The 16,613-nt window shown below is 46.1% G+C and overlaps 1 protein-coding gene across 1 annotated transcript in view; it reads left to right on the forward strand.

The window, feature by feature from the left end:
• Nucleotides 1-16,613, forward strand: part of CACNA1H (calcium voltage-gated channel subunit alpha1 H) — a 126,933-nt gene that overhangs the window by 78,245 nt on the left and 32,075 nt on the right. The window contains exons 13-23 of the mRNA XM_055709680.1: nucleotides 707-797; nucleotides 2,941-3,149; nucleotides 4,820-5,254; nucleotides 5,950-6,050; nucleotides 6,466-6,589; nucleotides 6,730-6,798; nucleotides 6,908-7,092; nucleotides 9,258-9,384; nucleotides 10,001-10,126; nucleotides 10,856-10,945; nucleotides 11,816-12,008. Coding sequence (XP_055565655.1) covers nucleotides 707-797; nucleotides 2,941-3,149; nucleotides 4,820-5,254; nucleotides 5,950-6,050; nucleotides 6,466-6,589; nucleotides 6,730-6,798; nucleotides 6,908-7,092; nucleotides 9,258-9,384; nucleotides 10,001-10,126; nucleotides 10,856-10,945; nucleotides 11,816-12,008 — 1,750 coding nt within the window. The remainder of the gene's footprint in view (nucleotides 1-706; nucleotides 798-2,940; nucleotides 3,150-4,819; nucleotides 5,255-5,949; nucleotides 6,051-6,465; nucleotides 6,590-6,729; nucleotides 6,799-6,907; nucleotides 7,093-9,257; nucleotides 9,385-10,000; nucleotides 10,127-10,855; nucleotides 10,946-11,815; nucleotides 12,009-16,613) is intronic.

Consider the following 16,613-nt stretch of genomic DNA (forward strand, 5'->3'; position numbering starts at 1 on the left):
GTAGCAGAGGCAGATACATATGAAAGGGAAAAATAACTGAACTTCCAGGAGGAAAGCCAGTCTGAGGGTGGTTGGCTCTTCTCTGTCCTGAGATGATGCTGTGCTGCCAGGCAAGCTAGCCACATTCCTTCTGCCTCAGCTTCAATATTGCCAAGAGATTTCCCAATACAATCTCGATTACCAGCCAGCATGAAGAAAGCAAATCAGAACTGGGTTTTCAGATCTAAGTCAAATTTACAGTGCTGTCAAATAAAGAAGAAAAACCCTTCGAAATCCTTTGACATTAAAACCTAAGTGCTTTCAGCTGGTATCATGGAGAGTGCAAATATGGAACCTCACAATACCAATTTTTCTTAGCCACTCCTCTGATTACAGCTGCACTTTCATGTTCTCCCCTGGGATACGCTGTTCAGTGAGGCTGGGTGCAGTGTAGGAAACATCATGATGGCACTGCAGGAACAGTAGTCGCAATCACAATATCTTTTCTGTCCAAGTACGAAAATGAATCAAAACAAGGACTTACCTGGGCTCATTCCCCAGGACAGTGTCAAAGGGAATTCAGCATTCTGCCCTCCTAGTTCTTGGGGCCACACTTAAACTAACCGTGGGGAGCTGAGGTCTCTCTGAGCTGCTAAGTAATACAAATGGCCTTTGTGCTAAAGTTTAGATTAATTGGGTCTGTTAATGATCCTTCTCCTCTCTGCAGGGTGATGCCAATAGGTCAGACACAGATGAGGACAAGACATCAGCCAACTTCGATGATGATTTTGAGAAGCTAAAAGACCTCCGAGCAACAGGTAGGATTTTGTCTCTAAGTTTTCCCGGGACACTTGAGAGCTACAACTCTGCTTCTGCAGTCATCTTTTTGTAGAAACTTATGGGGGAAAGTGGAAGAATCAGTTCTATTTGGCAACTAATCTGATAGGTATCTTAACAGAGCAGCTATGCAAAAAGTGTTGGGAAAGCTAAATGAGCACTGATATTTCCTTTAAACAGATGTTTTTCTAATTTAAACTATACCAGAATATTTAGATATGTCTCATCATTTCTTATGTATCATTACCACAGAATGGTTTGCTGACAGCAGTATTCTCACACTACTTCTCAGCAGCTTTTCACATCAATCATGTTCTCATCTGTTCTTTTTGGTTTCTCACACAAATGCATTTATGTGAGGTCTGATTGATGGAAATGTTGCTGCTCATTTGTGTTACAGGAGGGTCTGGCAATTGATTTGAGGTAAGGCCACATTGTACTAGTGTACAGTAAACATGGAATAGTAGGTGACAGCCTTCACTCTGTAGAGTCTGCAACCAGACAGGGAACAAGAGGGGATCACACATTTTAACAGCGTGACTAGCATGATGGCGAACAGGAGCAGGTTTAGCTCCTCTGTACTTTGATTATCAGCTTGTGCTCTTGTTAGGGTTACTTTAAATGCTTCTAAGCCAGGATTTGCTTCAGCTAAGGAAATGGTATTGATTGTGGTGAGCAGATGGAATTCAGCTGAGGAAAGGGCAGAAATAATTTGTTGGGGAAGCTGAGAGAGAGCTGTGTCACAGCAAGGTGATGGGCTGCTCAGTCTGCAGATGAAGCAACAAATTCCGGACACCGAGCGATCAAATGAATGTCCAATGCAAATAGTTGGCAAGGAATGCACAGCACCAACTAACACATGGCACCAACTATACAGCAGCCTTGCACCAGCTATTTGCTGAGCAGCTTCAAATAGAAGAGTTCTAGGGGAAAGAAATATTGTCACCGCTTCTCGGGTTATACACGAACAGAAAACAAGGCTAAACTTGCCATCAAAGTCCATGATTAATTGTGTGTCTCCATAAGCCTCATAGGTGCCAACCGGCAACTAAACAGCATAAGGACATAAACAATTCTATTACAGTGCCATTGGTCTGTAAACAGATACATGGCAAGAGGAATGTGTATTGCAGATTATCAAATTTCGAGCTGGATCTTCCACCCCTCAAAGTGAATGCCAGTGTTCCCATGGACTCCTGTGGTGCAGATCAGGTACTTGTGCACAAGCCAGCATCTAAACAGATGATACAATAGAAGCACGCTGCATTACAGAAGCAGCCAGTGGAAGAAAAATAGCAGGGGTAATGCACTCGCTTGGATTTCTCACTACAGATTTGTACTTCTTTCCTGCTGGTCACAGATGCTCCCATACTTTCCCCTCCTTAAGACTAATTCTGCAGTTATTAAACCAGAACCCAATAAGCTAAATACAACAGAAGTTAGTTCAACTTTAGTTTTGTGTTTGAAATTAGGCTTTTGGTTTTTCATATTACAGCACTCCATAGGGCTGGATGTGTTATGTCTGGTTTGTCTTCAGTGTGAATAGTTTTTTTTCCGGTCTGTACTTGCCATATAGCTGAAATAGATGCTTTCTGCAATTACCACAGGGATGTGCCATTAGATTTCTCTGTTACAAGAGGTTTACTCTTCTAAAATGTGTAAAAGCAAGTTCCATTTCCTGTCCCCTGACAGGTGACTAAAGACAATGACTAACGTTTTCGTAGCGCCCTCCCCATGAAGGAACTTTGAGCACATCAGAACTGCATAAAAAATCTCTGTGCGAGACAAGGAGAAGAGATTAACTCTCTAGGGTGAATTTAGCCTTTTTTTTCCTGAAAACCCTCCCAGTCCCCCAAAACTTTCACTCTCTAAATCCCAAGAAACAGTGAGAAAGAAGCTTCCTTTGGAGAGCAATGAGTTCCAAGTCCAGGCAGGGCTGAAGGTCTCTTAAAAGGTTGTGACATTTGCCTTTCAACATGGTGGGAGAGATCTTATTGCCTACAACATTTCATCTCCATTTGGCAGACTTCCTGGAAGACCCAAAGGGCAATGACCATTTTGAAGAGTGATTTCTGTAGCTGTAGCTGAGCGTTCACCTTGTATTCTCTCTCCCCTTCTCTCCAGAGATGAAGATGTACTCGCTTGCTGTCACCCCAAATGGACACCTGGAGGGCAGGGGAAGCATGCCACCTCCTATAATCATGCGCACTGCTGCCACACCGATGCCCACACCGAAGTGTTCCCCACACATGGACTCAGTGCACACTTTTGTGGACTCAAGGAGAGGGAGTAATGCTTCGCTAGATCCCTTGAGCTATGATCAGAAGTCCTTGGTAGGTTCCTATTGCTAGCAACTCTCCCTCAAGTGCCTGCAAGCAAGTGTGTGGGTGTGTGCACGCAGACATTGCTGGAAAACAAAAAGGAGGTTGATAGAGGTGAGAAGTATGTGGAAAGGCAGGAAGAGAACAGAGATAAGAGGGAGAAATGAATCGTGTGCTATGCTGGGGCAGAACAGTGACAATGTAACAGTCAAGGACAGTGACTATATGAAGAGGTGAGACGGGGATGTACTGGGATTCAGTGTTTTTCTGCCCATTATCTGATTGGAAGTCCATGCCACCTTGCTGGAGAGACACAACCTGAGACAAGTCGTAAATTCTTGCAGTTATTCCAGCAAACCCCTCTGAGGAGGAGCAGGCAACTTCTGCCAACCACACTGGCCATTTTGTGGTCTCTTGGAGAAGCTATCAGGTGTTCCAGTGAGGGTGAGATCTGCTTCCCCCCACAGTGACCTTGAACCCACCTTGTATCAAGGGAAATTAAGCATTTGACCTTACCAACACAGCAGCTGAGCTCCAGTTACAGTACAGCAGCCCCATCAGAGGGGAAACAGGAAACAAGGTATAAGCTGACCAGTTGCCACCAGGCACAGCTCACGGAGCAGAGTTCTGGCTGGAGCTGACTGCTTTGGCAGTGATTGCATTTTGCCTGCTACAGGGGAGCGGGAGGGTGGCTCTATGAAAACAGAGGGAGCAGAGTTAATAGACAAAGTGGATTTCTGCTGCTGCTTATCTCTCCCGTTCCTCTGCTCTGTAAGTGCAATATCATGTTCAAATCAAGGCGGCGGACTGTGAAGGCACTTCACACAGAGACAGAGGCACTATCCCCTTTGGTAAGCTGCTTAGTCAAGGTAGTGCTTTTGAAAAGAAAATAGAGATGACTGTTGTTTGCCTGGGGGTTTCATGGGATTGTGAGTTGCTGGAGAGGGTTGTTCATCATTTGAATCCTTTCTCTGAGACCACATCAGTGCCACTAGCCAAGGGAAGATGAAGCAGTCAGAGAAGAGCTGGCCAACACCGAGAGGGAGGAGGAAGGAAAAGGTTGCCTCGTTTTGTGCTGGGAGGAAGCCATGGAGGGAAAAAGAGCTTTCCTTCTAGCTTTTCTGCTCTGACCTGAAGCGCTCTCATCCTGGCAACCACCTACCAGCCACAGTGCACTGACAGACTGATCAGTGCCAGAAATTTGCTGTAAGAGAAACATTCATTCACCTCCTTATGCAGCAAATTGAAGAGAAAGTAGTGCAAATAGGGGCACAATTTCTAACAGACACTTGGGTGACTCAGTTGCCAGAGCCCCTTTGGAAGCCAGGGAAGTTGTGTGCTGAAAACACTTGAACATAAGGAAAGAAAATGCCATTTCAGCAATAGTGCTTGGGTTCGGTTTTTATGCACAATTAATGTTGCCGGGACAGTAGGAAGGCAATGCAGAACAGGGGATGGGTGGCTGTGCTGCAGGTGTGGTTCAACGAGTACCTTCAGTGTGGGCTTAGCTGGGTGCTTGGCTCCCATCTCCAGCCATTGGCATGATGAAATTGGAGCAGTGAGGAAAGCTGGAAGGGGAAGAGAGAACTTGCAACGTGAGGGGTCTTCCAGTCTGGGTAAAATGCCATATCCTTTGGCTTCCTCCTGCAAACAAACTCTTAAATGTTTTTTTCTGCTCTCAGTCCAGCCTCCGCAGTTCCCCTTGCACCAACTGGGGCACCAGCAGCAACTGGGGAAGCCGACGCTCAAGCTGGAATAGCCTGGGCAGAGCCCCAAGCCTCAAGAAGAAGAACCAGTCAGGAGAAAGAGAGTCCTTGCTCTCTGGGGAGGGGAAAGGCAGCACAGACGACGACTCTGATGATGCCAAGTCCAGCACAATCAGTAGGCCCTCCCTGCACCGCCGGGCAGAGTCCCTGGACTACCGCAGCACCCTGGACCTGCCTGAGCTGCTCCAGTTGCCCACCATGCGCCACTCGCTCAGTGTCAGCCCCATGGCCGTTCTGCCTGCTGAGTACCAAGACTGCAATGGCAAGATGGTTCATGTCCCAAACGAGTTCTTCCTGCATGTCGACGGGCACAAGGAGGATTCTGGGGACTATGAGGATGACATGGAGGATGTGAGTTGACGGGGAAATCAGGTGTTCATGCGTTAAGTGGCTTTTCCACTCCAAGCAGGCTGATTAAAAATCAGCTTGGAAAGGTGTTACTGCCTAATGGCTGATGTAGACAACATGAATCCAGATCCAAGGGATGGGCCTCCACTTCCTAAAAGGTTTTTCTTTTTTGGCTAATGGGTTGGGCTGTTACATTGCAGTGGTCTCTTAGAAGGTAAAACTGCAGGGGGATGTGTATGCGTTTGCCTAGGTTTTTGGACTGATTGAGGTTGTCCCACTTGCCCAGGATGCCTGCAAAAATGAGCTGTAGGCACAACTAGCTAATGTCTTTGCTCACAAGAGCTGTTTGGCATCTTGAAGGCTTGAAAGTCTAGAAGGAATGTTTTCTATTTAACGTTTTGGTTGTTTGAGGCCTTTTTGGTTTTGGCACAACTTTGGATCTCAAAATGATACCTGCCTAGAGGTCTTGCCTTGTCATGTTCATATCTCACCATGTGCAGCCCCTTTCTCCCACCCCTTTCCTCATTGTTTTGTTGGATAAAAGTGACAGTGCTGGCCACGGCTCTGTCCCAAAAGTCACGACTGCCTACAGGTGCTATGAAATGCCATGTACTGCCCCCTTTCACAAAAGGACTGTGAAAGTGGAAGAGGCAGGAAAATAAAAGAGGAAGAAAAGGTGTTTCTTCTTTTCTATCCAGAGTTACTGCTACCGGATTCGAAAAGTCCTGGAGCCCTACAAACCGCAGTGGTGCAAGACTCACGAAGACTGGTCCCTCTACTTGTTTTCCCCGCAGAATCGGTAAGAAATCCCAGTGAAATGCCAGTCCACCAGGTTTTTGTGGTAATGGAATACTGCATTTCTAGCTAGACTTCCCTTGAGAAAAATCCCTCTCTGATGCAGAAGCACTGAGAGTTTTAGAAATCCAATTCCTGATTTTTAGGTAACTCTTTCATTGCATGTGGGCAGATTTGTTGCATGTTTCACTCCATGCCTGACTATGAAGTGTAGTTTAACCAGCATTAATAATAGCTGTTATTACATCTTGTTTACTGCACTGATAATAACAGCTGAAGCTTGTGGAGACACTAGCTCACCACCTGGACTGCTGCTGGTGGCACAGCTGCTGAAGGTTTTCAGGGATGGGACATTCAGGTGGGAGTCTCTTGCTGATTTAAACATCTGAAGGACATTTTTCTCCCCACCGTTTCTTCAGGTTCCGAGTGATGTGCCAGAAGGTCATTGCCCACAAAATGTTTGATCATGTGGTGCTGGTCTTCATATTTCTCAACTGCATCACTATAGCACTGGAGCGACCAGACATAGACCCACACAGCACCGTGAGTACCTGAGTCGTTTTCTTCCTTGATCCAGCATCCAGATCTTAGTCTTGTCAGGGAAAGACCCTGCAAGATGAAAGATGTTTGTTTTCTAGCATCTTTAAGTAACTTGCCTCTTTTTGTTGTTTTGCATTTTACAGGAAAGGATATTCCTAAGTGTTTCTAATTATATCTTCACTGCAATCTTTGTGGCTGAAATGATGGTTAAGGTAATTACATCTTCATCCCACGGTCCATAGTGAGGCCTAGCAAAAAACAAAACATGGCAAAGTTATGATCTGGGTGAAGATTTAAATGTCTCTCTTCTCCTGGCTGTAGGTGGTAGCTCTTGGCTTTTTCTCTGGGGAGAACACCTATCTGCAGAGCAGCTGGAATGTCCTGGATGGAGTCTTGGTCTTCGTATCTATCATTGACATTATTGTCTCCATGGCGTCAGCAGGCGGAGCCAAGATCCTGGGTGTCCTTCGTGTTTTGAGACTTCTGCGGACCTTGAGACCTCTCCGGTATGTTCACCGACAGGGTGGCTGTTTGTGTTGATAGATCAAAGAGTTTGAAAACATGCACATGATCTGTCAAGGTCTTGCTTAGTAACACAAAAAGCTGAAATACAGTATGGGTAGAAGCATCTTTGGGGAGCTCTTAACTAGTGAAACTGTTTGAAAACAGTGAAATGAGTTGTAATATAATTCATCTTCTCCAGCATGGAAAAGAGCGGATGGAGTTTGGAGTGAGAGGTGTTGTCATACTCAGGCAGTTAGTGCAGTGAATGCCTCCTCCACACTGCATTTTTATCACTGTTTTACAAATCAGTCTGGCTCCTTGTTAAACTGCACAACCTCACAGTCATTCCCAAGCAAAGAGGTCGTGTTGGCTGGGAGAGAATTTGTGACTGAACAGGTGCTGACATGAATTTGATAAGCTCCAGCATCTATACCTGCTCTCCCGTGCCTGCATATCTAACATTACCGCAGAACAATTTAGCTAGGCAGAGGAAGGTGAGATGCTTTCAGTATTTCAGAAAAGGAATAAAGAGAATTAGTATTTTTTTTACAATTATGCAATAACAGAGGGTGTTAATGCTTGGGGGATTTTTACCAACTTGCAGCTCCTATTCTATTTCCATCCTGCTTGGCAAGAAACACAAGCCTTTTTTCGTGACATTTCAGGGGAAATAACATAGGCACCTCTAGAGACCTGTAGGCTTTCTGATTAAAAGCTGCTTGCTTGTGAGAGTAATAAGAAGAGGCAATCATGTTTAGGCCCATGACCACAAGAGCAACAGCTATTTGCTGCTGTGTATTTCCTTAGTGACAGGTAACTTTGCAAGTGTTTCTGTCGCTTCTCTTGCTCCCACGCTCTGTTCTGCTGGTGGCTTCAGGGTCTCCTTGCAGTGCTGCCTCACCAGGAGCCACTCTGGGTCACCCGGGACAAGCCTTGGCCTGGCTCTTGGGGCACTTAGCACACATAGCTAGGAACAGGAATCAGGGCACAGGCAGTTCGTAAGTAAATGTAAAAGGAAAAAAAGGAAATTGGTCTTGGAGAATAACTAGGCCAGATCCTATTAATAGAGAGGAATTCATCACCTCTCACGACAGCTCCACTTATCACAGCCTCTTCTGGGATTACTCCAGGGACCATTCCTAACACTTTGTAGGTGCAGTTCAGACTGCCACATCATTTGCTGCCAAACAAGACCCTATTTGAAATGCTTTGTCCCTGCAGTGCACCACTCTCCTCTTTTCTGTCTGACAGGCATGAAAGCATCATTAACTGTGCAAGCTGATGCCACCTGCAAGGACTCATACCCTCTCCCCTTTGCAGGCCCTCCTGAAAAAAAAACTTTTATGTTCTTCAGTCAAAACACCCACCTTCCCAGGAAAGCTTGCTTCGGCTAGTTACATTTATGTGTGCAAACACATTTTTTAGACACCCATGGGAGAGCCATTCTCCAGGCACTCATACAGGAAAGCAAAACACTTGTTCTCCGTAATACCCAAAACATGCTTCAGGCTGTGCTCAGAGCATGCCTGGCCTCTCATGGCCTCGCAGCAGGCAAGCAAGCTGCTCTTTAATGGGTGACCCTTTGGCTGTGGAGCTGTTGATCACATGTTCCTGTTAGTTAAGAGTCAGTTCAGGAACTAATTAGGGAACAAATTGAAATTACTTTGAAAAGTTATGATGGGGCCCAGGCCAGCAGGGCAGGTGAGCACTTATGCCTGTAGAAAGAAGACAAGACACACTCTGTAGTATCACCATGAAGTTGTTTACACATGTTGTGTTAGGAAGCAGGCTCCTGCCTGGTGTGTGCCCCTCTGCTTGGACCAGAGAGACCTCAGAGGTGATTAGCTCTCTTGAGTAAGGTACAAATAGCCCTGCAGCAGGCACCTCTGTGATATTCTGCTCATAGAGAGTATTCCCTCCTCACTGTTACTAGTAAGCAGTTTCCCAACACCCTGCTGACAGGGTGTCTTACACTTTTTTATTTTCATCTAATGTGACCGTGAATGTTCTGGTTGTCCAAATAAGTCACTAATTGTCTCTGAATTCTGCCTGCAGGTAGAGGAGGGTTGTGTTAGCTCTACTGCAGCCCAAGCAGAGGAGAAGCAACCATACAATAACAGGCATGCATAAAAATTAAAAGCTTTATCATTTTGCCATTTTTTTCCAGAGTCATCAGTAGAGCCCCAGGTCTGAAACTGGTGGTGGAAACCTTGATCTCCTCCTTGAGGCCTATTGGGAATATTGTTCTCATCTGCTGCGCTTTCTTCATTATCTTTGGGATTTTAGGGGTCCAGGTAGAGTATTTCCTCCACCGTGGCCATCTGTAAGTGACTGCTGCAAAAGAGAAGTTGTTTTCTTTGCCATCTGGGGTTAAGGTGGAAGTAATGAGTTTAAATCTCTCCAAAGGAAGATTTCAGTTAGGTGTTAGGAAATAAGAGACAGGGCCTAGAAGAAATGCTCTGGGATGGGGTTGGCATCTGCTCATTGGAAGGTTCTCGGGATTAGAAGAGAGTCCTCCCTGATGAACAACACAGCACCAGCTAATCCTGCCTGAAAGTAGGGGAAGGAAAAGACAGATTCCCAAGATCCTTCCCAGCATAGCGTGCTACAATATATATAATATCTTTTCCTTGGAAGGGACGTTGTCATCTTCCCAACAAGGCAGGACTGGCCTCCAAGATCACCTTCCGTCTGAGGCAATACACAACAATGTCTCAGGGCCTGATGTTCCACAAGAGGTGTCTTCCTGCCACGTCTGTTAACATAGGTATCTAAGCTGGAAGGAAAGGAAAGGAATTTGAAATTGGCAAAGAACTCTACTAGGGGAAAGAAAAATAGATCCTGGGACAGACTTTTCAAAACTACTACTTTTTTTTTTTTTCTTTTTTTTTTTTTGCTTCTCAAATACAGCTTTTTAAAGGCAAGTTCTACTACTGTGATGGTCCTGATGTAAAAAACATCACTACAAAGACTGACTGCACTAATGCACGCTACAAATGGGTTCGGCGGAAGTACAATTTTGACAATCTGGGACAGGTAAAGTCCTCATTTGCAGGGATTTTCTGTACCACTTTTTAATGGATGAGCACTTAAAATGTATTCCTTAAGCAGGATGTGGAACTTCCACCACAGGAAGTTTTCAAGAATGACACAGGTACTCATCTATCAGAAGCAACCCTAGCTGGGTAAAAATGGATCAGGTCACCTCTTGAGCTCTTGCAGCCAGATTTCCTAGGGTTATACAATTCCTTGTTTATAGGAGTGTTGTCTTAAAGCCACTGCTTCAGCATGCCGTCCCTCATGTGTGGACCTCAGCTGCCACTTTAGTCTCTTGACGTCTAGCTGTTATGTTTGCAAATGAAAAAAAATAAGGTATTTTATATTGGCTGAAAAGCAAGACAGCCCACAGTAGGAACAGGGATATATTACTGCTTTTTAAAACCCCATACCATTGGGCCAGCCTGCGATATTGATTTTTAATCATGCTTTGGTGACCAGAAACCCTGCTGTGTCTGAGCAAAAGTCAGCTTACATGTGAGGGAAAAGGAGCATTAATGACTGTAGTTTGCTCACTTTTAAGCTAGATATGGAAACAGGTAAAAGCAAGCCACAAGTTGTAATTCTCCACCAGCTCCAGGCCAGTTATGTGTTATGAGTTGTGGGCTGGTTTTGCTGAGAAGTGTCTGTTGTTAGTTTCTTTTCTGGGGACTAAAATGCAAGGCCAATCTTTTCTGTTTGTTTGTTTGTTCGTCTGTTTTCTTACAGGCCCTCATGTCCTTGTTTGTCCTTTCCTCCAAAGATGGCTGGGTGAACATCATGTACGATGGTTTGGATGCCGTGGGTATTGACCAACAGGTAAATGTACTGCAGAGTCCAGACCTGTTGCTCTCAGAAGTCTCGTGCCTGGGTGACTGCTGTTTTTCACGTCCCAGGAAGAAGCAGCACTATAGGACTGTCCTGAGGTCTTGCCTGCCCATTGGGCTGCCAAGGTCTTCCATTCTCCACTGAGTAGCTTTTACAGTGGCTGTGCCCTGTAGTATACAAACAAGCACTGATGGGATTTTTAATTAGAATGATGTTACTTGAGGAGGGCCGCACATGCCATAGCACTGTGGCTTCGTGAAAGGTATGATGAATAAGAGCAAACTTCCACAATGTGGGAAACAACCAGGAATGTTGTGAAAGAGACATTGTTAAGTTTGTGTGTTATGTAGCATTTGCAAAGCAAAGTCAAGAGTCTTAGATGACTAAGTACCCCATCAGAGCTACAGTAAGGTAGCTTAACTTTGTACTTAACTTTGTACTTAATTTTCCCCTGCTTCTGAAGATCTTGTTACAACTGAGAAACATTAACCATGAGCCCACATCTCAAAAAAAAGTAATCTGGACCCTACCTTTAACTAAAATGATCTTGCAGGTGTGATGATGCACATCCACCGAGACTTATCTTAAGCTGTATGAAATAAATGCCAAAATAATTAAATCCTGTAAGCCAACTTGCAGAGGCTAGGACAGGTTTTACAACAAAAGTAAAATTTTAGTCGGTGAGAAAGTGAATGAGAGGAAACTGTTTTGGGAAAAACCTTTTAACTCCTCCCAGTCCTCTCCTCCTCTCCACAAAAGGGTACTGTGCTGTCTTGTTGCTACAGAGTGCCCAACATCTTGACTTATACACGTCTTGTCTATGTCTCTTCTCTCTTGTTTTTTAATTCCCCACGTCACCAGCCCATCCAGAACCATAACCCTTGGATGCTTCTCTACTTCATCTCCTTCCTGCTTATCGTCAGCTTCTTCGTGCTCAACATGTTTGTGGGTGTGGTGGTGGAGAACTTTCACAAGTGCCGACAGCACCAGGAGGCAGAGGAGGCCCGACGTCGGGAGGAGAAGCGGCTGAGACGCTTGGAGAAAAAGCGCAGGAGTAAGGAGATATACCTGTCTGGTCGGTAGACTGCGTTACAAACCAAAATCTTTCTGAGCCCTGCCTGCTCCCAAAGCAAGAGTTTCATTTTCCTTTGGTTTTGTTTCCATGGGATTCAAGAGGTTGTTTTGCTTCATTACCTCTTCGGCGGCACCTTAAGTCTTGGGTAGCCACCACCCTGGAATTGTCCTCTATAAGCCTGATGTGAAGCATTACCTGTTTACTTGGCTGGGGAGAAAAATCCTCCTCCAAGCAGAGTCCTCTATCACACTCTGCAAGGCAAAGGTGTCCCAAGCACCGAGCGGAAGCTTGCGGTGTGCCTGAGGGATGCAGTGAGTAAACAGCTGCAATGCTTACTGTGTGCGTGAAGGCCAGTCCCAAGGGTTGCCCTCTGACTTAAGGGGCTGCTTGCATCTGATGATGGTGGTGGTTTTATTTATTAATTCTTTTCTTAGACACAATAATTGTGATGCTTTTTAGAGTCCTAGCGCATGGCCCCGCATGCCACAAACATGCTGCATGAGGGTATGAACAAACTGACAGCCCTGGGGAGAGGAATGGAGCCCCAAGATGGGGCTGTCCAGAAAATTCTTCTCTGGAAGATGTCCATTACAAGAGATGCTTGCCCCATCACACGCTGGGGGAGCCCTTTATTGCTGAGCAATGTGCTGGAACTGGGTTTGTCCTTGCAAACAGTCTACATGGAGATACTGGGCAGATGCAGGGCTGTTAGGGTGCAACAGGAGGACTTTAGCCAAAATGTGCTTCTTAGTGGACTTAGTAGAGACTGTCAGACCAGAGCAGAAAAACACCTGAGCTTGTGCTGCTTTCTTGACCCAAACCTTCCCAGGGGTTCTCATGTATTAATTCTCATCCCCACCGCTCCTTGGCAGGCTCCATTAGGAACAAGCTGCCTATAGCATCTGGTGGGTATTTCCAGAGAAACTGCCAGGAAACCAACCATGCTGACTTTCCAGCCAGTTTTAATGAACAAGGATAGCCTGCCTTAGATGCTGGCAAGCATTTTTAGAGGTAAATGAGGGAACATGGCTTGGCCACTGTGATCAGAGATGAGCTTAGTCAGGGATAAGGCTTGAGAGCTTCTCCTTGCCCTGCTTGCTGCAGCAGTCCTGTGGCTCTTTGCCTAGCCTTGTGCTGCCCTGCGTAAGACCCAATATCTTGTTGTGACAAATGGCTAGTGTCTCCCCCACATCAAGCCATAGGTATCCGTTTACAGGTGGGAAAACTGCAGTTAGATCAAATAGCCTTTTGTCTGGCTCTAAAGATGTAGCAGTCGGAGGCTTTGCTAGTACAAACCCCAGACAGTTTCCTCCATCCATCCACATATGAGTCAGAAGGCCGGCAGCTGTATCCCTCAGAGTTCCTCTCCTGCTCTTGTGCTCCTCTTTATTAGAGCCATGGCAGACCTCAGCACTAAATGTCTGCACCATGGTCTCCACAGTGAAGGCCAAGCCCATTTCATTTTAGCTAGCTGTCAGTTAAGTAGCTGGGTTAAAAGAAAATCTAGATCAAACTAGCCAGCTTCAAACAGATCTCTGCAGAAATTTAGAAGAGTTCAAATGCAATTTCATTTCTTTTTTCACGTTTTGGTTTTTGAGTTTGAGATTGCAGCTAGGATTAGAAGTGGAGGTCCTGAAGGCACCATTTCCAGCACGATAAGAAATCAGTTTCAAGCTCCTAAGTGTCCTCCTGCTTGTCCACTATTTCTATCCCAATGTGCACACACGCATGTGCACACACACCACACACACAAAAGCATATTTGCAAAGAACATTCAGCATCCTTAGAGAAAATAGACTGGGGCACAGGTGAGGAGGGCTAGCTTAACCACAGCCAGTGCTATCCCAGTGCTGTTCCTGATTAGTAAGCAAATCTTATTACACGCTCGTCTGTGGCTCACTGCTTAGACACCAAAAAGAGCCAGTCCCTGTCAAAGTGATGGAGACTGTTTGCCCCTCCTTTATCCAGCTACCTCAAAGGATAGAGTCAAGGAGATATTTCAGACCGCAGACCCAGGCATTGCACAGATGTGGGTTGTAACATTTGACTGAGAGCACGCAGGGAGGAACACAGCTTTCTGGAAGGTGATCAAGTCCGATATAACAACTGTGAGGCTAAACGTTTGGCCATGTGCTGGGCTTCCAGGTGGTTACCTCAGATTGCCTGGCTCTGAGGTCTTCTACCCACCTCTGTTCCACATGGACAGCTCAGCTTGGCATCCAAATTTGAGTTGTTAACAAGGTGAAATCAAATATCTGATACACATTACTTTTTATATTTTAATGGCTATTTTTAATTTAAATGGGAGACGTTTTCACCTCTTGCATAATTTACAAGATGACAGATTTGGTGAAAAAATGTGGCAGACTCAGAAAGATGTGAGATGTGGTTGGTGCCGTGTGTGGCAGAGTCTCTGTGGGGGGGTGTCTGTGTGCACGTGTAGATGGGGGATGCTGCACAGTGACGGCAGGCTGGCCAGCTTCCCGTGTGCCCCAGCACCGTGCGTCTTACTAGTATGGAGGAGTGGGCAAGAGGCCACTTGCCATGGGGTAGGATGGGTACAGGAGACCAGTAATTCTGTGGAGTAGCAAGGAGCCTACCTTAGGAAGCCTAGCAGAGAGCCTTGCTTTTACTTCAGTTGCCATTTCTGGCATTTGGCCTGAAGACACCATAAGGGAGGAAGAATTAGGGCTGTTAACAAGAGCAAAATCCAGCACAGCTAACAGATGTACTGTCTGAGCAACACCGATCCATCTGGACTCGCCCTGTCTGCCTGGCATCTTGTCTTTGTGCCCTGTGTCCTGTCTGTGATTTCCTCTTTGTGTGTTTCTGTGTATTGGGGTCTTTGGGCATCTGTAGGTCCCTACACACACAGAAACGCACCATTAAGCTACAGGGGGCTTGGGCTCAGGCCTGGAAATGGGTTAGACCTCTGTTTATCAGTGGGGGCCATCCCAGCAGGCCCTGGGTACAAATCCTGTGTTCTGGAGGCTGGGTCCAGTATTTGGACCCTGTGTGCAGAGCTCTGACCCTGGCAGAGGGATCGCTCCGTGGAGGGGACAGTCCTGCAGCAGGACACAGCTCCTTCATCAGACCCCGTGCAGGAGGGATGGGGAATCATCCGTTGTCTGTTTTGGGGTACTTTTTAGGCCTTTCAGGAGCCTGGCAGGAAGGTCCCTCTCAGCCCACATCTCTGCTGTCAGGCACCACCTCAGACCTTTCCAAAAAGTTTCTTGTCTCCCATCTGAGAGCCACTTCCACAAAAGAATTGGGACAGGGTAAAACCCCGTGCCCCTTGTCAGTGTGCCTTGACTCTCTGCTCCTGTGACAAACATCACTCGAGGCTCCGGCAACAGAGCTCATGGACCCAGCATGTCAGCCACAGGGTCCAGCTGTCATGACTGGGCTGCGATCAACACAGCTGAGGCCTGGGCCAGCACTGAAAGAAGGTGCTGGGTTTGCCAGTTAACTCTGCTCACGTGAGAAAAGATGGCAAGGGGCTAGCACACCATAGAAATGCATTTGTTGTGGTTTCAAAGGCAGAACTGCACAGCGTACTTTTTCGCGTGAAGGTACAAGTTCAAGATATATGAGAATATTTTTCTGACGCAGTCACTACCTCCATCCACTGTATCTACTGTGTTAATAAGTGTAGTGTAATTTAATAATCCTGCAGCTCCTAACCTTTTAATGAGGTTCTCAGAAGACATAGACCAAAACCAGCCTCCCCACATTAAAGTTTTTGATTAAAACCACATGGATAGGCTTGGTCTCCTCTGTATTCAGGATATGGGGCCAAATCCAACGGGTTTGTCTCTGCTGTGAAGCCAGCAGCCCTGGCTCGCTGGGCAGAGCGCAATGTTTGGTCAAACGCAGGCAGTGCTCTGGGCTTCCAAGGCTGCAAGCAGGGTCTGGGTGACACTGGGAGCCGAAAGCAGTGCAGGCAACGCAGAAAGAGTTGGAAATGCCAGACATAGCTGGGGGGAGGCCCTAGCTGGGGAGCAGAGGGTGTCTTTCAGAGTATCAGCAAGTCAGTTGTCCCTGGGAAGACCCCAAAAACGGAGAACTTGGAGAAGGAAATGCTTTTTCCTGATTTCCACTCTGTATGAGATGAACGTGGCCACTGCCATGTTTCTCTGAGGCATTTCTCAACACAGAGCTGAGTATCTGGGCATTGTAGAAGGAAGAGGCCAGTTTTGTTTTAAGACCCAGCAGAGATGCCTTTCAAAGCACTGAGTCTAAGCCTTTCTCTCCAGGGGTGAGCAATTGTGGGCAGCACACGGTTGTATTTAAATTAGTCCATCCTCTCAATGCCACAGCTATCTCTGTATCCAGCAGAAACATTCGAGCTGTAACTAACGTTTTGGGCGTTGCATATCTGAGTGTTTAGTATTTCCAACTAGGGAATTATCAAACCGTCTTGCTTATTTTTCCAGGCAGCTGCAGGTATAGAGCTTCTCTGTGCCAAGCATGCATATAAACCCATTAGGGCTTTCTAATGTTTCATGCAGAGGAGAATAATGGAGGAGCTGTAGCTAACAATTGTAATGCCAACCTAAATGCTTTTAAGCTAGAAGACAGTGC

Source organism: Falco cherrug, chromosome 4 (genome assembly GCF_023634085.1).
Source record: "Falco cherrug isolate bFalChe1 chromosome 4, bFalChe1.pri, whole genome shotgun sequence".
Lineage (NCBI taxonomy): Eukaryota > Metazoa > Chordata > Aves > Falconiformes > Falconidae > Falco > Falco cherrug.